Raw genomic sequence first — 24,436 nt, forward strand, 5'->3', positions numbered from 1 at the left:
GTAATCCAACATTCAACTCCAGATCATTCAACAATATCCTTATTGTATATATTCAATTGTTTAATTTTTAATTCAACATTATTTGTATTCTGTTGTTTAATTATATATTTTTAATTCAACACGTTCGTTTGTAAATTGTCTAAAAAGACAAATAGATTTATTTTTCTTAAACCGAAGCCACGACTTTTGAAGAGTCGAGAAAGCAAAATGAACTAAAATTTTCATAAATAAATACACAAAGAAAAAAAAAGTGAAGAAGATTCACAAAACAACTGAGCAAAGAAGTAAGGAAGAACCTCTGAATCAATGGCGATTTCAAAGCTCCATCTACTCTTTCTTTTCTCAGTCTTTCTCTCCCTTCATCGTCCTGTTCTTTCCGAAAACGGTAACATCTTCTTGATTGTTTTTTCTTTCAATTTCTAGGTTTCTTGAACTCTGCTGGTTGACCAAGATCTAGTTTGAAAAATCGTCTAATCTGTTTCATACAAGCCTAGAGATCTCGATCAATGGAGATTTGCGATTGAGATGTTTATCAATTTTTTTATGTGTGTGTTCTGTTTTTTTTAAATATACAGATGAAGAAGATGTTCTTTTTACAGTCATCAACAACTACAGAACGTCTATAAACCTAACAACCTTGATAAAGAACGAAAACGCTGAATGTCTCGCAGATGAATTAGCAGACCAATTCAAGAACCGACCCTGCACAAACACCAGTGGCTCAGCTGCAGTTCCTGGAACAGAACCTGGTTTCTCAGACTTCCCTAAACTCCTCACCAAATGCCGACTCAACATTACAGTTACTAGAGACGGTGTGATTTTGCCGACTTGTGTTCCTCACCTTGATCAGACCCTTCTCATGAACAATTACACAAAGTCACAGTACTCCAGGAGTTTGAATGATTCTAAGTTCACTGGAATTGGTATTGGTTCTGAGGATAACTGGGTTGTTGTTGTCCTCACTACAAACACACCCGAGGGTAGCTATTCTCCGGCTACTAACTCTGGAGCTTTCTCAATCACAGTTCATGGCCTTGTTTCTTCGAGTTTGTTGTTTCTTCTCCTTTGCTTCCTCATGTTTTGAGTCCCGTTTTTGTTTTTTTTTGTTTTTTGTTTTCCATATTTCAATGACCTTATTTCATTTGTTTTCATAATTATGTTGTGTGATTGTTGTGAATTTTTATGACAATAAAGAGAAGAACAATATTGGAGCAAATCGCTTTTTCCTTCTACTACTTGTGAATGAGTTAATAAAATCTTACGACAAACAAGAAACGATATAAATCTTCTTATACTAACTATACCGAGAAGTCCATGAGAATATGGCCTCCTGAACGCAGCACATATTCATTTTTAATGTTTTTAGAACACCTATCGTATTGTTTCTTCGGGATACTGTAGTTAGTGATCAGCTCATTATTTACACGACCAAGATTCTTCTTCTTTTTACATTTCGCTTGTTGGGAACTTACATATGTACATCTGAAGATTCTATAGCAAACAACGATTAGGTTGCTCCCAATCTTTAAGCTAAATATTATTAAATGACTTTTTTGTAGACTATCAACACCATTTGTAACGAGCTCACTGTCGAGATTAGTGTATATTTTAAGAAAAAGGATACATAAATATAATCATTTTTTATCTACATATTGAAATATTAATTTCTTGGTTTGTTGCAGCAGTAGACCGACGGCACACATATCGTGTGCTTGTAGGTCCATTCGTATAAAACCGAAGAAATTAGCCCATACTAGTTAGGCCCATGATTTTTACATTAAAAGTGTTAAAACATTTTGTCGGCGTAAGTGTTTTAGACTTTCGAAGTTTGATTGAATCCATCTCACAGTTCACTTCACAGAAAAGGTGATTGATTGGTAGATAATTTTCTCCTGGTCTGTGAAGAAGAGTGATGGATTTCAAACTTAAAAAAGTTTTCAACAATTTCAAATCATTTACAGTGTTTAGAGGATATTCTTACTTTATGATAATATTTTTCTAAAATCAGTCAGTCCAATTTTTTGTGAAGTCAGTAATATGTCGTTTTAATTTTTTTAGGAAAAATTTAATTATAAATAAGAGATTTTAAAATCAAAATATTTACAGCTAATGTTACTACTTACAATAGCACCATTCCAAAGTTACAACCTCAACGGATCAGCTCCGGATATTGTTTATTTCTAAAGAAAAACTAGATAATAATCCGCGCTGGTAGTGCGGAGAATTTTTTTTATTTTGTTATTTGTTAATATTATGTTTATATTGTATCATTCATTTACATGTTATATAATATAGTACTATATGGTGAATTTTGATTCATATTAAATTACTAATAGGTAGGCCTGGAAGCTACTACTGATACCCGTATTAGACCCGTTTTTCAGTTTGTATCCGTCCCGAAAAAGGTATCAGCAGCTTTAGGGTCGAGTGAAGGGTATAATAATTATATTATCCATAAATAATGATCGAGTATCGGATATTAATTTAATTTTTGAGCGTCTCGTTATCCATCTTATTACCCGTTTTATTACCCGACTCATAAATACACATTAATATTTTGTAGAATAATGTTACCAGCGTGAGAAAATATTTATATAAATTTGGATTTGTTTGTTACAAAATAATAGTAGAAAAATTATTAATTCTATATATTTTATAAAATCATATATTTAATTTACTTAAGGTCATACTCTGATTTCGACCCGTAGTTGGTACCACTATTTTGGTTTGGTGCAATATCAAATTCGTTAATTATACATTCGATAAAGCCAAAAAAATCTAACAAAACATGTATTGACCCGTGATTTGGTATTACAAATTGATGTGATCGTGTTTAGAGATCTTAATATACCAAATTTACAAATTAAAATTATTGGTATAACATGTTGTATATTAATTTTATAGGTGAAAATTACAATTAGGTTATGTATATTATCAATATTATACACTTAGTATTGTTTATATAGTGAATATTGTATATAAACAATTAAGTTTTAGCCAATTAAATAGTTTGTTATTATTTCCTAAGATTTATGAAACAATAAATAGAGTTTATTATTTTGTAAACAAATCTAAACTTTTCTTTTGTTAGTTATTAGAATAATTAAAATATAATAGCATTTTCGTAATATGTCACATCAGAACTGGTTAAACTTTTAACAACATAGCTTAAATAAGTATATAGATATATTTTAAAAATATAAACAATTTTGTATCCTAATTTTAATATATATTTGTTATTATTAAATGATTTAGATATGTAAATATTTAATCTTAGTTTTATAAATAAATTTAAGTTCTATAATTTTCTAAATAGTTTGTTATTGTTTCCTAAGATTTCTGAAACAATAAATAGAATCTGTTTAATTATTTTATTACATAATTTCGAAATAATATTATTATTATTTTATTAAATAATTTCAAAATTATTTTATTAATGATTTCTTGTAATCTAATAAATTAATAATTACTATTTTTTTGGATAATCATTTTCAGGTTACAACAAATTAATATTAAAATTCTGTTATTATATTTTGTATTAAAATACAGTGGTATTTTGTGTAATATTTTACATGGAGTAGGATTATTTGTTTAAAGGGTTGCTTAAATAAGTATATAGATATTTGTATTCATCTCATCTTTTTCAACCAATCAGAATCTTCTATATAATATTTTATTTAATAAATAAATTAAATTTAAATTTAAAAGCAAAAAAAGTTAAGAAAATTTTTTTGTATACTTTTAAATAAAGATAGTTAAATATTGGTATGATTTAGATTTTACAATTAAACAAATTTATATTCGGTTTGAGTTTATAAATGGGAATTAAGGTTTAGATTTTACAATTAAAATGAAATTATGTGTCGGTTTGGATTTACAAATGAGGTGATTAAGATTTAGATTTTATAATTATAACGAAATTATATGTCGGTTTGGATTTACAAATGAGATGGTTAGGATTTAGATTTTACAATTATAACAAAATTATATGTCGGTTTGAGTTTACAAATAAGGTAGTTAGGGTTTAGATTTTACAATTAGAACGAAATTATATATAAGTTTGGGTTTAACAAATAAAATGGTTAGGATTTAGATTTTACAATTAAAACGAAATTATATGTCGTTTTGGTTTATAAAATAACGGTTTGGATTTTTAGTTTTACAATGATGTATATAGATTTTGTTTCTTTATTTTATAAGCAAGTGAATAAAGAGATTCATCTCTAAGAGTGAAGCCAAATATTGTCCATTTCCAAACTCATAGTCTCATTATATTCATAATGAACTTTGTCTCTCTAACCCCATATTCAGTTTTGTTTAATTTCCTAGCTATACTATAGGCTTAAGAATTTAGATTTATTATATCAAACAGGAAAAAAAGAGGAGAGAAAAATGAGCGTACTTATATATTTTTGGGTTTCATATTGTAGTCTTTTTTTTTTTTTGGACGAAACTGAAATGGGTTTCATTGTAGTCAAAAACAAAAACTAACATAGTAAGTTCACAATAAGTGATATTCATACAGTACGAGAGAAAAATAATGTTGATGTTTTTTATGCATTTTGTTTATGGACTACTACACTATTTTCTGTAATTTTAATAAGTGTATTGTGGTCAATTATTGTTTTTACTATTTACCGGCCCACTCTCTGACTCAGTAGATCGGGTCTTTAGTCAACATTATGATACAAATCTTACGAAAAAGAAGGAAATAAACATTGCAAGAAAGCACATGCAAAGAGTAAAAACCCATTTGACACTTATCATCATAGTGCAGTTCGGTTGGTTGGTGGATAGACGTGAAAGAAAGAAAGGAAAAAACAAAGCTGTGTAAAATAGAAACAAGAATATCTTCTCACTTTTTGAAATCTTGATTTTGTCTCGATTTCTATAATCTATCTTTTAGATTCTGTGCCTCCTCTTTTTTATTTGTGTGTTCTAAGTGTGAGGGAGCGTTTTGATTGAGGGACTTGACTATTTTCAGACACGACGCTTAAAGAGAAAGAAAAAAAGAAAGAAGACAAGTGAATTTTGCGTTTAGGATACGTCTTCGAAACGTCACTTTCTGTTCACTAACAAACAATGAAGTTATATAACGATCTCTCATATATAAATGACTGAAAATATCAGAGATTGGGAGAGAATCGTATCTACTTTCTCACCCTCACTTTTTCTTTCTCTTTCGTTTTTTAGATTTTTCTTTTTTTAACCTGTTTTCTCTATCTTTAGCAAGAAACTAAATTGAAAAAGAAAAATTTTCTTACGTAAAATGTTCCATGATTCTCTCGTTTAGTCATTCCACACAAAAAAATTTGCCAAAAAAAGTCATTTGACACAAAAATAAAGCAAAGTGAGATTTCTTTTATCTTCGGTTTCACAACGAGGCCATTGATTTTTAGGGTAAACAAAATACATTATTTATTAGTATTATAAAGAAAATTGTATGTTAAGTCTAGTGAAACATGAATTATTTAAGAGTTTTTTTTAGTGAAAATAGCACATATTTATGTTGTATGTTAAATTAAATTAAATTAGTTTTTTTTTTCTTTTTTTTGGGCAACTCAAAGCGTATAGTCTTAACTCTTAACCATCTTGTTTAATTTATTAACAAAAAATTGAAACAATGTTTTACATTGATCTATAATAATATAGTTTGCTGGTTTTGACACTCTATTTTGTGAGAATTAAGATTATTAATGCAAGAATAATCACATCGATCGAGTTAAACAGGACACGTTATTTAAACCTGAAACGTGAAGTGCCGTATAGCAGCTAGCTAGTATTCAACAAAGTGTTTCTCTATATAAATTAACGAATGCAGATAAATAAAACTGATCTTTTATTCCGTAATCTGGTTGGCTCCTACATACAAGGATTTTACAGCATTATCCAATATTTCTGATGAAACTCAAAGAATAAACTTTTTAAAAAAATAAAGGAAGAAGAAATTAAAAGGCTGTGCGCGCTGTGAAAACTAATGTGGTGAATTTTATTCGTGTCCAAGAATTATAATTTGTTGACTTATTGGACCTCTTCAATTATTCTTGTTATTCCTCTCTCTCTCTCTCTCGAATTATTATCAACAAATAAATATGTGTCAGTGCATGAGTGGATTCAAACGAAGAAGTCGATCGTTATTGTTACACGTACTCTATAGGGCTTAGTATAGCAACTACTAGGGTTTTCTCGTGTCAACATATATAGAAGAGATGTATAAAATTAAAATTATATAGTTCATAAAGGAAGTGTAATATGTAAACAACAACCGTAGGGTTTCTTTAATCGGCATTAGATTTCTTTCTAATACAAAAGTTGAGAAATATCAATTTATTGGTATGGTTTAAGTTTCATTGTAAAATGTAAATTCTTTTTTATTGGTATAAAATTTAACATTAAACCAAAAAAAAAAGTTAAGAAATATCAATTTAGATTTTTCTTTGTTTACTCATATATAATAAATTTCCAAATTTACAGAGAAATCCAAGACTAATATCTGGAGAAAAGAATATATATAGTCAAAATGATAAACCTGAAGAATTCTGTGCTAAGAAAGAATTGATTATGGTCTAGACCAACAGAACGACATAACTTTTTTTCTGTTTTTTTTAACTACTCTCTTCGTTTTATATTAAGTGTCATTTTAGACTGTAAATTTTGTTTCAAAATAAGTGTCATTTTGTATTTCCAATGTAGATGTTTTGTAAATTTTCCAATTTTATCCCTACTGATTTAATGTATTGACCAATAGAAAAAATTGTATAATGTATTAATAAGGGGTAAAATAGAAAATTTAATGATTTTCTTAATATGTGTGAAAAATCCTAAAATGACACTTAATATGAAATGGAGGGAGTATTAATTTGGTTTTAGAGTCTTAAAGTCGTTTTCTTCAAAATTTAAAGCTTGCATAGTCTTGTATACTTGTTTTCCCGGGAGATCTTGAGTATTTCAACTGAACTAAATTTATACATTTTCCTAAAATATTCGTAATTTCATCCATGTTACAAACCGCATATAAATCTCATCAGAATACGTTTCCCACCGACGTATGGGGTTCCTGCTAAGTTGTATACTGCGCTAGTGGGATTCGAAGGGTTCGAGTTTTCCTATCATGAATATCGGTATCAGTTTTCATTCGTTGTTTAACAACCCTTTTACGGGTTACGTTACCCTTTAATGGATACGAAATCATTACTTCTGATTGGGTTGATACATCAACTTATTATCTTCAATGATGCTTCTAAGTTGGCAGAGAAAAAGAAAACTAAAGTATATATTTTAGGGCAGAACATGCAGGAGCAAATCCACCAATAGAGTACTAGCTAGGATTTGGTCTTGTCGCCATGTTGACACTACTCACGATTCACGGAATCAATCCAGTACACCCGCAAAATTAACATGTCCAAGCTTTTTGCTCATGTTTATTCGATAGAAAATAAAAAATAGAAAAGAAGTTGCAATTTAATTTCCATGTACAATTGTATGATATATAGGATAATATTAGTTAAAAAAAACTATTTTGATATTTAAGACACACACGCACAAAATCGTACGCATTTTTATAGTTAATAGTTGTTACAAAGAAGCAACTTCATTTACGTGGTAATTAAAGTAATTATATCGTTTCTTAGAATACAGCTTTTTAATAATGCTTTGGCTCATATATACTCAAACGTACGTAGGCAATTGATGTTGCAATCAATTTCACAAGTTAATTGGTTAAATATTCGGTCAAAGAGAGCGATATCATAAAAGAATGTAAAGGAAGCACCCACATTCAAAGAACAAAAAAGGTTCTAATTAAAATAATTTTTCTAATTTTGGTTTTATAAATAAAAATGCTAAAAATAAATAAGGGGAAAATCGTAACTTTATATCCAGGTTGGTGACCGTTTTGAGGATAGAATAGAAAGAGGACCGCGTCATGGTCGTAATCAGTTGGTAATAGTATATTTGACGTCCACATACTTAAACCCACTCACCAATCCTTTTGCTCTGCTTAGCCACAAAGAAACATACCCAATTGCTACTTTTGAACTTAAACGATCTGTCTACATTCTCAGATTAAATATGGAAGTTTAACCTAATTGAAGCACAGTACTCCAAAAAAGACATTGCGTCACTAATCTTGTAGAGGTCAAAGTTGGTGGGGACTATAGTGAATTACATAGAATGAAACAGACCAAAGAAGTTTTAAACGGTCAGCTCATTCAGAAATATGAAGCATTAACATAAATCTAGATTTGATCATCGGATGGGAGATTGCAAGAGATTATACTTTAGTCATGTAAAAGTTTAGATAGTAAACATATTTAACGACTAAATGAAAATTGTGATGAATGATAATAATCTGAGTTTTTGGAGATTTAAGGTAATATGGTATCCCATCATATTATATACCCTTCTATTTTTAGTAGCTTTCCTAGGGGGGGGGGGGGGGGGGGAAATCATGTAAAATGTTGGTGCAATGAGAACGAGAAAGTTCTGGACGGATCGATATTGATCATATTTCAAACTCTATTTTGAAGATTATAAAACGTTCTTATTTGAACAAAACACAAGTGCTTGTGGCCTTCTGCAATTGTGTGTCGGTTTTTTTTAAAGTTATTTCTTCGGTCGATTGTTTCATTATTATACTATATATAAAGGTACATATTGTAATTCAATTTATGTACAAACTAGCAATATAACCAAAAATTATTGAAATGATTCCATATAAATAATGCTATGTCGTCAAATTAGTTTCAACATGCAATAATACCAAAATGGATAGACGCCGATCCCATGCATACTACTTTTTTGCAAGAAAAGAAACGTGAAAAAAGAAGCTTTACATATACCAATCGCCACTCACAAACACACAGCGATTAATAATAATAATAACCAAAACGACATCTTTATTATAAAAATAACAACAATAATCAAGAAGACAAAACCCTTATTATAAAGAGTTTCAAAGAGCAGTCCAATGGAGTTTCACGTGTCGCTCACTATATTTCTTATTATTATAGTTCATATAAAGAGAAAACGAGTGGACACTTGCACTATTATCGCAGTTTCATTGTTTGCAGACGTATATTTATAAAATTACCTTCTAATTTATTATACAGAACATATAAATGTTCTGCCCAAAAATAAAAGAACCTAAACGATGTATATGTTTATATCTCATCTCATCATGAGCATATTATTAGAAATTTTTAATAAATACTAGTTTCATATGTATATATGTTAAAGTAAAATAAAATACTAGTTTCATATTAAATATTTCGATGTATAGTTCTGCATGTTTGTAATATGAACTATAAACTTATATAAGAAACTATAAATCTCAAGTAATCAATTATAAGTATGGTTTAAAAAAAAATATGAGATAAGGTCTAAAATTCTTCTAGCAAAAGGAGGAAAAAGAAAATCTCACACCAAATGTGTGTTGTATATGCAAATATAGTTTAACTAAACCATTACTGCAACTTGCTTAAGAGATTGTTTGGATCTAAGATATACTTTTTCGTGTGTAAGTGGAGTATTCGCAAAAAGACTCCTAGTTTAACAAGTATTTTTCTTGTTTGAATTTTTATCAATAAAATATTGAAACTTGAAAGAACATACATGATACTTGAAATTTTAATATGCTGATTAGTTAAAATATTTTTGCAAATTAAAAAGTAAAGTTTTATATATATATATATATATTTCGTAAGAACATATATAGAAGAAGCTTCTCAAAAATTGTATTGAAGCATATATATGCAAATAAGAAAGTGGTGAATATTTTTATTGAGCTGTTAGATGCATGCAACTTGTTATTGATTGAAGCATATGCAAATAATTTTTTTTTTAACCAAACGCCGCACAGATCCGTCGTCCGTACACCAAAAGCATTTTGATATTGGCGGAGAGATGCGGGGGTGGGGGTTGTGATGACGTCGTTGTTGTACGGACCAACCTAGTTTCTTCCTTTTATTATTATTAAGTTGTTCATTCTTCTTTCTTTTTTTTTTTTGTAAAAAGATAGATGCTCATTCTTATACATTTATACAATTGAATTAATCATATTTGAGAGAGCATCTTGAGGTAAATATATATATATATATATATATGCTTGCTCAAATATATTACATGTACAAACAAAAATATATGCTTTTTGATTTTTTAATTTCTGGCTTTTAAAAAAATTTATGTCCTGCTTTTCATTTTTAAATCTTTTAAGTGATGACCAAACAATTAAATCTGATTTTATTTTTGTAAAGTAACTTTGTGTAATTTGAACCGTGTTCAGTCATATTATTTTATGACGAATCGAATAAAGTATTTTTGACAGTTTTGGTATAAAGTTTTGAATACTAGAAATACTAATCAGAATTTGAAAGTTAATGCAAACTCAAAGACAATCTGAAATTTAATATTAGATTACATTTTGACGTTGAGTATACATACACACGTTCAAATCGTAGGGCAATTAAGTTAAATGATAAGTCGACCAACTACTAATTTGATTTGATACGTTGGGCCTAGGAACTTGGTATAATAGAAGGGAAGCTTCTGGGTACATGAATATGATCGTCCTAACGAAGTTGATGAGGTTGCCACTAATTTCAGACCACTCAGGGAATCTTTCTTACCAAACTAGATTAACTGCCGACCAGACCACAAGCATATTCCCTCTGCCCATTTCTTCCAATTACTATTTTATCATTATTTTTTGTTTTAATTAAATTTAATCTACTTTTTTTCTCGAGTTAGGAGGAAACGGCGAAATTTCTATTATAAGAAAAAAAGACACAGGATAAAAAATTGTGAAATTGTAAATACAGAGCAAATTAAGAAGTTTCTGTTTTTAGGAAGTAGCAACGCAAAAAGATTCCCAATTTAGCAATCCCCTGTTTCCCTGTTTGCCTTCAGCGCATCTTCTTGATCTTTGAATATTCTCAATGTCCATCACTTCATCTTCTTCTTCTACTTCTTCTTCATTCTCCTCCTCGTATTCTTCGGTTTCTTCAGGCTCGACCGTCTCTTCTTCGTTCTCTACAAACTCATCTGAGTCTTTCAAGATAGAGAGACGGAGACGACCATTGCTCCGGTCAGCTTGAAAGCACCGGTTACTAGGTGGCGCGTTTGTGGCGGTCATGACCAATCTTCCGTTTTCACGGTGTGGTCTCATTTGAATGCTTTGAAACCCTCTCATAGTGGTCAAAGGAGGTGGGAGATCACTAGGGCTCACATTCCTTTTCCTACTTTTTAACGCTCTTGTCTCCGTTGTTGTTTCTCCGAGATTCTTGCTCTGCACGTCAAGCGAGAACAAATCATCGACATCTGTAACATCAGAGCCAGATTCGCTTCCGAGATTCTCAGTGCACAATGCTAAGCTCTGGTCGCTTAGAGCTCTACAAGAAGACGGACGTTGAACATAAGTCTTCTCTTTCTCAGAGCTCGTCGTCTTTGAGGAGGATGAGCCAGATGATAGGGACTGGAGAAAGCTCCAGCCACTTGAGTCAGGGCCCGAGGAAGCAGCTGGTTTGTCATCGTTAAGGTTTCGGGTGTCCTCTGCATTAGGGGAGTCAAGTGAAGGAGACTTGAGAGCTAAACCAAAAGGTTGAAAGAAGTGAGGATTTGGTGAAGATAGCCTAAGCCTTAAAGCCCTAGGCTCGTTAAGTTGAGACTGAAACCCTTGTTGATAGACAACAGTTCCCATAGTTCAAATTAAGAGGATAGAAGCTTGTAAAGAGAGAGAGAGAGAGAGAGCAAAGACTTGTGAGATGTGAAAACAAAGAAGCTTTGGAAATAAGAATGATGGACAATGAGAGGGAGAGGATGCCAATTTGTAGTGTCGCAAAAGTGAATAAAAAACTAAATAAAGAAAATAAAGAGAAAGAGAAGTGACTGTGCAATGTGCAGAGACTAGAGAGGTGGGTAAGGGAACTTTTCCACACCACCACTTGAATAATGCAAATATTTATTTAATTATGCGACAAAATGCAGATAAGAATACTATTGTGTAATGTGTATGTATGTGTGTAACAAAGAGAGAGAGAGAGAGAGAGAGAGTCACTGCATTGTGCACATGATCTAAATTGAAAAAAACTCTTCATATAATCTTTGTACTGTTACAAAAGAAAAAAAAAATCTGATTTGTTGGTTTAGAGGAACAGATTTGGAAAGCATAGTCTATACAGGAAACTTGGTTAATCATCGTTTTTGACTCATTTGGCAAAAAATAAATAAAGACTGAATTATTCAGCAGCCAAGGAACTTTCGACCCTCATGTGATCTGGGACTGAAAGAGACTACCCGGAAAAAAGAAGAAAAAATTAGAGAGAAAAAGAAAGTTCCAAATGAAAGAAAAAAATGAGTGAAATAAAATTTTCAAATGAGGTTTTTAGTTTTTACTAAGAAGAGTAAAATTTTCTATTTTTCTCAAGGCAATAATAACAATTTAATATCTGAATTTTAAAAATAGCAAAATCAAATCGTATAGGAAAAAAGAAAAGATACGGCCACTTACAGAGAGACACGTAATGGAAGTAACATGACGAAAAGTTACAGACATGATTTTTTTTTTCTTTTATATTTTACCTTCCAAAAAAAAAAAACAATCCAACAAAAGTTATGAAAGTTCTCAAATTTGGTTTCCCCAATAGTGCTATGATTATGAAAACGATTGTTTGTTTTCTCTCTAATAGTAGTACTGTACTCTCTTTTTATATTTAAAGCAAAGGAGTCGTGTGTCAAAAACCTATGTCGGGTAATTCTTAGACCCAACTTAAACAACATGATAACAACTGCCCACTAATTTTGAAATCTAAATCCCATCAACCAAAAACTGATTATTGGCACTAATTAAGGAATAAACATAACATGGGTTTTCATACAATTTTTTTAGAAAAGAATGGTCATAAATTGAAGAAAGTGTCATGTATGCATCAAGAAACCACGACATAAAACAAATTACAAGAAAAATAAGCAAATAAAGTGTGCCCAAAATACACTCACCTCAATCAACACTGTATTTTGAATGCAAGATAGCAAAACCAAAAATTTCCGCCCACTTATTATGACCAAAAAATGAAAAAAAAAAATAGAGTTTAATGAAAAAAAAACATCAAATCAAAGTGAACAAGGCTTTGGTTAAATGAAATATAATAGCTAGGAAAGGTTAAGTGACAAAATAAGAAGAAACCACCTATGTTTCAACATCAAAAACTTTTCTCTACCTCTAAGACAATATTGGGTGGTTAAGTTAACATCAAACCTCGCTTGTCCTTTGAATATTTTGGCTAGCCAACAGTAAGCTGCTTTTTTCAGAAATTGCAATTTTGAGATTAAACTTTCAAGATTTGCCATCTTAAGCCATGTGTTACCCTAAAGAAACCGTACGGAACAGCTTATGAAGACAGAGTTTAAGATTCATTTAAGTCGCCAGCAAGAACAAGTGATTCCCCACTAAACACTTTTCTTTGATCTGTCTCTCTGTTAAATCAGATGCTTACGTACTTAACCCCATTCTAAAACAACAAAAGACACTTTTTTATTTCATAGTAAACAAATGCCCTAGGGTCACTGACTTTTGCTTAACTCTAAGGCATGTGAATTTTATTATTATATAAACTAATTAATGTAACCTAGTACTCTTCTCTCTAAACAAAAGGAAAGCTAGAATGCGTGAGCTGTTCCTATTCCAAAGAGGGTGGGGAGAGAGATTTGTGAGATCTTCCTGGGTTTCCTGTAACAGAAAAAGCTATTCCAGTTTTGTACTTGTGCTATAATAAAGAATGTGTAGCTACTACCATTGATGAACTGTTAGCATAATGCTAGCTTGTGTGCTGTATAACTCTATGATCAACTTTAATCACCACATTCCGTGTCTTTTCGAGGTTTATTGCAGACATGAACCAAGCAAGTGGATCTTAGTTTATGTTTTCAAGAGATTCTGTGGTCACTAAGTCTTAAAGAATTTGGTACGAAGATACCTTCGGTAATATATATAACAACAACAAAAGAAAGCCCTTCTCTCTGTTGTCAGATTGTTTCCAGTATTAGTAGTCAGCTTCTATAACAAGAAGCATCTTACTATATATTCCCAGTGGTTGATCACGTATTACTAGTCCACTAGAAGATGCAAATCAAGATTTGTTTTTTCATTTGAATTTACCAAGAACAAGTGCATAGAGAACAGAAATGAGGTCAATATGTGTTATTAATGGAAATGGATCTAGCCAAGACAGTTTCCAATTTTAGCAATAGAACTCAGTAATCCATAATTTCACAATTAATGTTTTGCTATTAGTTATGCTATTATCCGTAAAAGTATAAAAAAACTACAGTCGTTTTTTTCTAGTTCCTCTCCCTCTGCTGAAGGAATCAAGAATGATATAATTAAGCAACTAGTTGACATGCTTAATGAATAAATAATGAAACAATAATTAGGATTCTCTAACGTAAGCAAGAGTAAGAAAAGTTATGACATAGTTTAACTAATAAAAGTGGAAATAAAGGAGCTGACCTGCAGACGTAATCTCCAGACAAATATCCACAAATTGAATCTTGATCAGCGTTGGTGGTCCTAAAATCTGAACCACCCCCATAGAAGAGAAGAAAGTAACACAGCAACCTTTGGCCTCTCGAAGGGAGAATGCTTTTGAGTGTGTCCTTATACAAAAGCTGCTTTTCTATACTTAATTAAGATCATTACAATAAAATTAAGTGATTAATGACAGAGGCAAAAGCATCAAATTTAATTCAGAATATATTTTGACTTCGTATCACACGCTTGGTTCATGCCCATGACGCAACAAAGTTGAAAGAAGAAAGAAAAAAAAAAACAGAGTGAAACTTCGAATCATAATTCATCAATGTTTGTTATTGGTTTCAAAGTTTTCAACTAATGGAAGATCTAAAAGCAAAGGAAATACGTCATACCACTTGAGATTAAGTGGAGACATAAACTTAAGCCTTACGTTTCCATCTATGGTATGTGATCATAACGTTAAACACGAGTATTGCATCTCTTGGCTCACTATAAATTGCATAACAACAACAAAAAAAAAAGCCATCCACCATCTTTTGACCAAATTAGTGGAACTTTTTAGGTGACAATTCTCCAACTTTTAAATTCTGACCCAAGAAAAAAAAAATCTCTATCATTAGAACGAGATTGGGAGCTAATTTAAGCCAAGCATACAAATGTCATTGGCTAACATATTTTACAACTTTAGGTAGAGAAAGAATGTGAAAGCTTATTATTAAATACTATAGAACTTTCTCCTTTGCTTTTAGAGAAGCATGACATCCACAGAAAATATCAATCTCATCCATAACTAATGCTGTACTCACATATCAGCCAAACACGCAAACATTTCCACAGATTAGATGTCAACATTTGAAAAAGCTTTAGCGTGGGCTAGTTATAACGACTCAAGTACATAGTTATACGAACAAATAACACACAGGTAAACAACTTACATTTAGTTGATGCACTATCGGAACAATGACTCTTCATCCGCTTGGTCTTATCCAAATAAAAAGACATGTTGATTCAGCAAAGATGGTTTTGTATCTCAAACAAGAAAGCTCGTGATGGTTGTGCCATGCCTGGAACGTATTGGGCCTATTGACAGTGGGAAAAAATGATCTTAAGTTACAGATCAAAGCAATTTTGCCACTCAAAAGTTATTGAATGATTCACTATCTAGAAATGTGAAAACACTCAACAAATAAGTACTCTCTTAAGAGTGTACTAGACACAATTAAAAATTGTTCAAGCTAATAAGAGGTAGACAGAGAGGGTTCTTACATTGTTATGTAAGATAAACAGAGTACTCTTCACAAAATGCATCTACAACAATGTTTTGATATTAGGCTCCAACGGTAACGCATATCCATTACTAACAGAGGTGAAAGGTAACATAACTGAAAAGTTGAGAAAAATGGACATCTTTAGTGGCATACCAAAAATGATTGTAGGTAAATGATTGTAACAAAATAAATGCATGTAGCATTACTGTAATTACTCAATCTCTTAATAATCTATGTAGAATAGGGAGAATCTCAGTTAATCATACAGTGTCATTAACATATCCCACACGTCAACAAAGAAGTTTTACTAAATTTATAAATCAAGTCAAATGATGCACGCTTGATCATCAAAATGCAACCCTGAAGACAATGTCTAACAATCCTAGAAATAAATTAGTGACAAATCTAGTAACAGCGAGAGCAAAACAATATCGTTACTATTATTCAATCTCTCAATAACCAATGCAGAATAAAGACAACTTTGTTCATCATCATACAATGAACATTAATATATCCTACACATAAACAAAGAGATTCTTACTAAATTATACTAAAAGCAGGTCAAAATGTAATGCACTCTTGTTCATCAAAATGCAACCCTCAAGAATTTGAACATCTTCACGGGTATATGACAATGTTTCTAGCACACAAGAAATCTACTACCAAAACAATATCGTTTGATGAATCTTTCACATTTCATTGAACATAACCAAGAAAACTCCAAACTAGTTTGCAGATATTTCCAAACCATATAAATGAAACAAATATGTGTGTGTGTGAGTGTTATAATTTATACATATTTTTCTCAATGTGGTCGAAAGGCACGCACCAATGGAACATGTTCTGGGTAACGACGTCTTCGTAGCTATCAAATTTTTTCGAATTCCGAGACACCAATACCGTCTTCTCCTCCTCCCACATCGACTCAACATTGAAATCTGAGTACACGCGATTAACGAAACCGCAATTTCTGACATTTAGGGTTTGCGGAATTGAACCAGATGAACACGAAATACGGAGATATTGACATAGCGACGAGTATCTCCCGTAACATCGTAAGCGGACCTTGTGACGTGTGACCTCCTCCTCTTCTATTGAACAAAATAAAAAATGTCGTAAGAGACGAACTTGCACGTGTCACAGTAGGCTCCTTTCCAAATTCTTTAAACAATTAAAACATTTTTTTTTTTTTTTACAATGGAAAAATAAAATAACTTCATATAATTTGTAAATTGAAAATGTAATGATCTTACATAATTAACCAAAACAAGAGAGACAACTCGGTTCCAATCACTCAAAACAACAAAAACAAGAGAGACAAAATTATCTATAGGGAATAAACCTAAACACATAGCGCGGTTGCGCCTCACTGCGTATTCGATGAGAAAGCCAACTCGGTCCATCAGAAGCAAGGTACGAATGGTAACGACCATCCTTCACAACACTATACGCAATGTCCCTTGCAATGGTATTAGAGTGACAAGACACCACCTCATAAGTGATAGATTCAATTGATAATGATTCAACAACAGTTCTGCGAATCGCGTCCAGCAATTCCCAATACTGAGGCCATCTCCACGGCTTATCCAAGGCCGCGATCGCAGCTTGACAATCCGATGAGATTATCATCCTACCCACATGAAGATCTCGTAAGCTTTGAACCGCCCACAAGATACACCGCAGCTCAGCAACGATCCTGTTTCGTGACTTCGTAAAAGCTTCTCTTGCATGGTATAGAACCCTACCCCAGCAATCACGAGCAATCCAAGATACCCCACTCATCGCCTCTGGATTTCTCCAATCAGCATTCACATTACACTTAACGTATCCTACACATGGACGACACCACCCGAGATCCAAGGGCGTGCCACGAGGAAAGCATGTCCCATACGTATCTATCTGCTGCGCATTAAGCCATGGTCTCTCTGCAAGCAAGATATATAATGTTAGAGAATAGAAAAATTGCAAAAAAAAAAAATTATCGACGCTGTTTTATACTCGTCCAGTGGTTTTGTTTCTAGTCAAAGGTTAACGACAATAACATGACAAAACTCGTAACCCATATAGTGTTTAGCAACAGTACTGCTCACAAAGAGGTATGTGCTAAACACAAACCCTGACAAGAATCATATAGAGATCTAGCAAAAAAAGAACGTTTAATTAATTACGATTTTGGCGAACGCGTCTCTTTCTGTGGTGAGGAGGAGGCCTTATCATCATCATCATCATCTCTTCAACCTTGTTAAAAGGTTTGATCAGCCGGTTTTGTAACCAACCGAAGATTCTAGCAACTCCAAAAGTTTTAATATGCTATACCAAAATGATTGTTGCTTTGAACATATATATCTACTAAATTGATGAGGGCCGGGTTCTTATAGAATTAAAATTGGTAAGGGAGTGATGATATGAAGATCAAATATGGAATGCATGCTACCACTTGTATATACTTATATATGTTACCATTTATAAAGCTTAGTCAAGAAAAATAAAAACGTTACCAAATGTTTAATATATTGAAATTAAATTTTCTTTTTGACCTCTATTGAAATTAATTTGTAATTCCCAATATTTTTCTATGCATGTAGGTATAGTATAAATACATACGGGACTCTACATATGAGGTGGATACACTTAGCTTGTTGTTGATTAAAAAAAAAAAAATGGAACTTTTGTTTACTCTCACAAACATTTTATAACCGATAATATTTACTCTCACAAACATTTTAAATTACTTTTTGTTTTATAAAATTCTATATGCAAATTATTTTCTGTGTGATTGTCTGTTGTATCAAAGAGATGAATACATGATTGTCATTTATGATTGCTATATTACATACAATGCATATACAAAATTGACTTTATTATTGGGTTATTTTCATGATTATGTGCCAATTACAACTTTTGATTGGTAATGCTGTACTATAATGGTATGAAGTTTTTATTTATTTTTCTGTTACTAAATACTAAATCAGTTAAATTAACGATGTGAAAACCGTTATTACCGTTATTTTCTATCTCTATCGATTACTTTTTTTAGAGATTTTACTCGATTATCGTATCGAAAAATATTCTTATACTTTATGAAATCAATAAGCACCTAATAACTAATGAGATTTTCTACAATTAGATATCATCATAAATTACATATATCATCATAGATTCATAAAACCTAACTTCAACCTTTAGAAATTGTATACAAAAGTTTTAAGAACAAATCTAAAAAACGTTTTTAAAAGTAATTTATGTGTGTACATAAAAACATTTTTAATGTTTGATTGGTTAGCTAGGACCGTATATGTAGATTCCTAGACTATTGTCAACAGCTTTAATTTGTGTTCTTTAACTGTGAAAAAGACATAAGATATTTTCTAATTCTAAAAATTGCTTTGTAAAACAACTGTGTGTTTAGATAACAAACACTCACCTATATACAACTCTTAAACACTATAGAAATAGAATTCTTACTGTCCAGTACAATGTAAAATAATCCATCTAGAAATGATATATAGAAATATTTGACAAAAAAATGATATATAGAAACAAATATAAATAATAAATTATGGCTAAGAAGAATTGGTTAATCCAACCATTAACCAATAGTAACGCGTATAAGATGATTTGATCTAAGCTTAATCCAACCACTAACCAATCGTAAGGCGTATAAGATGATTTTCTTTAGCCTAATCAAGTATTAACCAATCGTAACGTGTCCACGTAGGATAATGTTACTCTCCTCTCTACTGTTATAAAAATAGTAGAGAGACAGTGAAAATACAATTAAGGCAAAAAAAAAAAAAAAACAAAGGGGAAAAATTTTAGAAAAGAAGGGGTAAGAAAAATTCAAAGCGAGGTTCTCGGGAACCAATCTGGAAGGAGAAGGGAGAGAGGAAGGGGTGGAGAGAGCGAAGACGATGGCGATGTTAGAGATGAACATTATTGCGTTATTCATGGTTCTTATGTTGCTTCTCATCTCCCTCATCATCCTTTTCGCCTGCAAGCCATGGCGCTACCTTTCTCGTTTCCGATCCTCCCGTTTCTCTTCTACCTTCAAGGTATCTTCCTTCCTCCTCTTCCTCTTCCTCCCACCGCCCCACACGCTCTCTCTCATTCTCTCTATTCGAATCTCCTGAGTCGGCCTCGTTCGATTTGATTTTTTGATTGCGGTGTGTGGGCTGGTGGTGGGGGGATGATCTTTGCGAATTGATAACGCTTTTGATCATTAGTGACAAGTGTTACGTCGCTGGATCATGATTCCTTTTTTTTTTTTTTTGGTTTAATCGATTGTTTTGGGGATCTTTATGTGATTTGATTGTGTGGTCGACGACGCCGGGCGGTGAGAATGTGTTTTGGTTTCTGAAGAATCTGATTTTGACTTTTGGAATGAGATTTTGTGTTATATTGAGTTTTCACTGTTGGCAGATGTGTAGCTCAAGGTTTTATAGTTTTTGTCTTTGCGTTATAATGAGTGTATCTACTTTTTTCTTTGCTTACTCGATTTGCACAAAAAAAAAAAAAAACTGTTTGTTTTAAAAAGCCTATGGGCGATTCCAGGTACTTTTGTGCTATATGTTTTCTTCTTTTTCTTCTTTAGCTACGTTCTGATTCAGCTATTACTTGCCAATCTGAATTTGGAGCTTCGTGCTTCTCTTTGTTGCAAAAAAAAGGGTTGAATCACTCTATTTTTTTCCAATTCTGCTGAATTCTACTCTAGTTTGAGCCTTACTAACATAACAGGTGGTTCATTTATATTGCATTACTTGGATAACATACTGAAATTGTAAAAGAACTAAGTCTGGCATATCATTATTACTTTCTTCATTCAGGGAAATCTTTTTCTCTGCTGGATTGAGTTTCTCATGTGTTGGCTATATAATATCCAGTTTAGGCTACTTTTTGTTTTTACTTCAGTCATCGCCCTAATACTTTCACGGCCATTCTCTGCAGTTGGGGGATTTGCAGAGACCCCTTATATCTGATGATGGGAATTTGATCCAAGGCCAAACCAGTGAGGTTACAAGGGAATATGATTTAGAGGGAGCTTGCTATCAGAATGAAGGGCTTTTGCATTCATCTCTGACCGAGGGACGTGTTTACAAACAAAGGCTTCCTTCTTCATCTCCCCATTTCACCCAAGGTTAGTCTTTTCTCTTTCCTCCACTTCTATCCAGCTCTGGTGAAGATATTTGGATTGAGTCTACATCATTAGATTGATGGAAATGGTGCAGTTGTTTCCAAAATCACCCTCTTTGCGTTATGAACTCTATGCATCACTCGTTTGTCACCTTATTGATCTGCTCTAAATTATGTAGGTGAAAGCTTTGTTCTAGAAGTAATTTCTGAACCTTCTGAAAATGCTTTGGTGGGCCAAACGCTAAAACATCCAGATGGAAAAGGTACCTTGGCAGAAGTGCAAACCTATGACTGGCAGGATAACAGAAGTCAAAATCTGTAGCATGATCTAGAAAAGGATAGACGTACTGATCTTTCTCCGAGTTTCGTCAAAGATCAAAGTAATTTCTTCTTCTTTTAATTTCCTAGGGTGTGTAATACAACTGCATTCCATCTCTTCAATTAGTCGTGAAGACATATATCATATTTTCTGTTAGAAGTGCAGGAAGTTGGATGTCCCTGGAGGTCATTGCGGGTCCTGCCATTGGGCTTCAACATGCTGTGAACTCCACAATTACCTCGCCAGTGAAACTTGGAAGGGTTTCTCCAGCTGATTTGGTATTGAAGGACTCAGAAGTTTCAGGGAAACATGCACAAATAACATGGAACTCTACTGTAAGGAGCTATATAGTTTAACTTTTTCGACTTTTCCATGTCACTTTTTACACTGTGCGTCACACCTGCCTGGCTTTGATTTCAGAAATTGAAATGGGAGCTGGTAGATATGGGTAGCCTAAATGGAACTCTCCTAAACTCTCGGTCAGTAAGTCATCATGATGTAGGCAGCCGGAAGTGGGGTAACCCTGTCGAGCTGGCAAGTGAAGATATAATAACTTTGGGAACAACTACAAAGGTCTATGTAAGTCGATTTGAGTGGTTAAAGTTGCGTGCTGATTCTTTGTTTTCCTTATTGTTTCATGCAATTTCTTTTCATCTTTGGAAGGTCCGTATCTCGTCTCAGAATGAGTTTCAGATACCCTTCAAGATTGGTGTGGCCTCAGATCCCATGGCTATACGTCGAGGAGGCAGGAAACTTCCAATGGAAGATGTCTTTCATTACAAGTGGCCGCTTCCAGGGGCAAATAAGGTTAACCTTGATTTTTGTTTTTGAGTTGTTTGTGTGATGATGGACGTCACTGCTTCTGCTAACATAGTTTTAGATGTATATACGGTTTCAGTTTGGGCTGTTTTGTGTTTGTGATGGACATGGGGGAGCAGAGGCTGCTCAAACCGCAATCAAGTGAGTCATTTGATTAGAATTTACGCTATTTACTATCTCTTTTCTAAAATTCTTCTCGATATTCTTATTATGGGTTTTCTTTTAATGCTTAACCTACCAAAGATATCCTAACCTGAAAAAAGCTGTGGTTGGTTATGTTTGAACTTCCGCTTTTCTGAGTTTGTCTGCTGATTTTGCTTCATTAAATAATCAAATTTTGATGGCATTGAAAATTTCAGCTGCATGTGATGATTAGCCATGCAACTGCGTTACATTTATGCCAGGCGTGGTTGCAGCCGGGAAAAAATATCGTGTTGAAAATTGTTCTGTTCATTTTTGTTTTGGGCTAATTATTATATGTCAGGAGCCTTTCACTAACAACTGGAGCATCTTTGATTTGAAGTTTTGTATCTAACAACATCAATTATATACTTGAATATTTAAGCTAATGAAATTTTTTCTCCAGAATTATTCCTGAGACACTGGCGAATATTTTATCAGACTCGCTGAGGAAGGAGAAAGTGTTATCACAAAGGGATGCTTCGGACGTCCTTAGGGACGTGCTTGCTAACACAGAAGCTCGCATGGATGATTACCAATATGAGGTTCTGCAATTTATCCTTTTCTTTCCTTCTCCTTTGATTGCATGTTAGTCTTCTACTCTTGTTGATGACTTAGCTGGACCATTTTCATTGCTTCATACTTAATGAACTAGTCGATCGATGCAGGGTTGTACAGCTACCGTTCTCTTGGTTTGGAAAGACGATGAAGGAAATTTCTTCGCACAATGTGCCAATCTTGGGGATTCAGCATGTGTTATCCAGTACGTTAAAATTATTATATTGCTATTCTTAGCTGTGGAGGTTGCATTAACCTGAGTATAAACTTGTAGCAGCATTTCTTGGTGTAGAAAGAGGGAGGGGACTTGATTACTCAGATTAGAAAACAAGGATCTTGCGTGTTAAAGCGTGAGTGAGTGTGGTCTTGTTTTGGAAACAGTAGATTATTTCTAATCTAGGGTTTATGGTAGAGTAAATAGACACTAATAGATGAGATATATGCTTTCCATTGTTTCACATCACAGTAGAATTTTGTTGAATAAGAGAAGCCTATATAAATATCATTTTTTTGCTTTGCCGAAATAGAAAGAGTGATTATCCCTACATTATCCTTAATACTGATCTTAATAATCACAATTTCAGATAGTTGTTTTGCTGTCATGAGTATTTATTACGATTTGTTTTGCATTTGGCAGTCTTGATGGGAATTACATACAAATGACTGAAGATCATCGAGTGATTAGCTTGTCCGAGAGAAAGCGATTCCAAGAGGCAGGACTATCATTGAGAGATGGAGAGTCTCGGATCTTCGGTACTAGCTCCATGAATTAAACACGCTCTGGTGATTTCATCTTCAATGTAACAAAATCACCAAGTCTAATTTGATAAGTTTTTTGTTCAGGTATAAACCTTGCAAGGATGCTTGGGGACAAATTTCCAAAACAGCAAGACAGCCGTTTCAGTGCAGAGCCATATATAAGCCAGCCTGTGCGTATCGATCAATCTTGCAAAGATGTGTTTGCTCTATTGGCTAGGTAAAATACACAAACGTTATAAGCTTGTCCCTTGTTCTCATTCTATTTTTTTGCTTATTCTAATAACCGAGAAAAAAAAAACAATTCTGTAGTGATGGGTTATGGGATGTGGTAAGCCCGAAGAAAGCTGTGCAGCTCGTACTTCAGGTAAACAGCTTTTTACTGAATCATCAAAGACAAATATTTGCTAGTAGTATGTCTTAGAACCTGGATCTAATGTAGTGTGTATGTGTTTAAAACAAATGTACCAGATGAGAGAGAAAGAGAGCGGGACAGAGAATATTGGAGAGAAGATAGCGAACGGTCTGCTGAATGAAGCCAGAGCGATGCGTACAAAGGACAACACCTCCATCATTTACTTAGGTTTCGATACTTCCCTGTAAGGCTGTAATGTTAGGAAGAAAAAAAACCATTTTAATGTATTTGGGAAGTGTCGTTAATTTGTGTACAATCTTTTGATTTATATGTGCTAGTGTATCCCTAGGGTATATGAGAGAGAAAGAAAAAAAAACCTCAGGTGCAGAGAGAGAGAGAGAGAGCTTTTAGGGTGGGGGTCTGAGCGAGCGATGTTGGTTTCATCTCTTGCTCATATAATATTAATAATATTTTTTTAACAAAGTTCCCTTTGTTCTTCTTCTAACTAATTTTATCATTTTTGA

At 32.9% G+C, this 24,436-nt stretch overlaps 2 protein-coding genes, 1 long non-coding RNA gene and 2 pseudogenes across 5 annotated transcripts; 2 read left to right on the forward strand and 3 right to left on the reverse strand.

The window, feature by feature from the left end:
• LOC104770284 (putative GPI-anchored protein At5g19250) lies at nucleotides 1–1,216 on the forward strand. The gene is made up of 2 exons (XM_010494678.3): nucleotides 1–385; nucleotides 576–1,216. Exons 1-2 carry the CDS (start codon nucleotides 307–309, stop codon nucleotides 1,082–1,084), a joined length of 588 nt encoding a protein of 195 aa, XP_010492980.2. The 5' UTR covers nucleotides 1–306; the 3' UTR covers nucleotides 1,085–1,216.
• A 9,526-nt stretch (nucleotides 1,217–10,742) lies between these two features.
• Nucleotides 10,743–12,181, reverse strand: LOC104770286 (protein FANTASTIC FOUR 3 pseudogene; annotated as a pseudogene). Its single transcript, XR_015592890.1, has one exon. The product of XR_015592890.1 is annotated as a protein FANTASTIC FOUR 3 pseudogene (transcript).
• Nucleotides 12,182–15,127: 2,946 nt separating this feature from the next.
• LOC147918658 (uncharacterized) lies at nucleotides 15,128–16,758 on the reverse strand. Its single transcript, XR_015592891.1, has 3 exons — nucleotides 16,625–16,758; nucleotides 15,794–15,909; nucleotides 15,128–15,607 (listed from the first exon to the last, which is right to left on the reverse strand). It is a non-coding gene; the product is annotated as an uncharacterized LOC147918658 (long non-coding RNA).
• Nucleotides 16,759–17,001: 243 nt separating this feature from the next.
• LOC109131164 (uncharacterized) lies at nucleotides 17,002–18,138 on the reverse strand. Its single transcript, XM_087504990.1, has 2 exons — nucleotides 17,964–18,138; nucleotides 17,002–17,720 (listed from the first exon to the last, which is right to left on the reverse strand). The coding sequence occupies exons 1-2, from the start codon at nucleotides 18,022–18,024 to the stop codon at nucleotides 17,119–17,121; spliced, it is 663 nt and encodes a 220-aa protein (XP_087361116.1). The 5' UTR covers nucleotides 18,025–18,138; the 3' UTR covers nucleotides 17,002–17,118.
• Nucleotides 18,139–19,470: 1,332 nt separating this feature from the next.
• Nucleotides 19,471–24,395, forward strand: LOC147918659 (protein phosphatase 2C 70-like; annotated as a pseudogene). Its single transcript, XR_015592889.1, has 13 exons — nucleotides 19,471–19,847; nucleotides 20,740–20,929; nucleotides 21,105–21,305; nucleotides 21,410–21,579; nucleotides 21,665–21,823; nucleotides 21,908–22,051; nucleotides 22,143–22,204; nucleotides 22,650–22,788; nucleotides 22,912–23,006; nucleotides 23,439–23,554; nucleotides 23,645–23,777; nucleotides 23,870–23,924; nucleotides 24,029–24,395. The product of XR_015592889.1 is annotated as a protein phosphatase 2C 70-like (transcript).
• Nucleotides 24,396–24,436: the final 41 nt, after the last annotated feature.

This window comes from Camelina sativa, chromosome 20 (assembly GCF_030686135.1).
Source record: "Camelina sativa cultivar CO46 ecotype springtype chromosome 20, ASM3068613v1".
NCBI classification, from domain to species: Eukaryota; Viridiplantae; Streptophyta; class Magnoliopsida; order Brassicales; family Brassicaceae; genus Camelina; species Camelina sativa.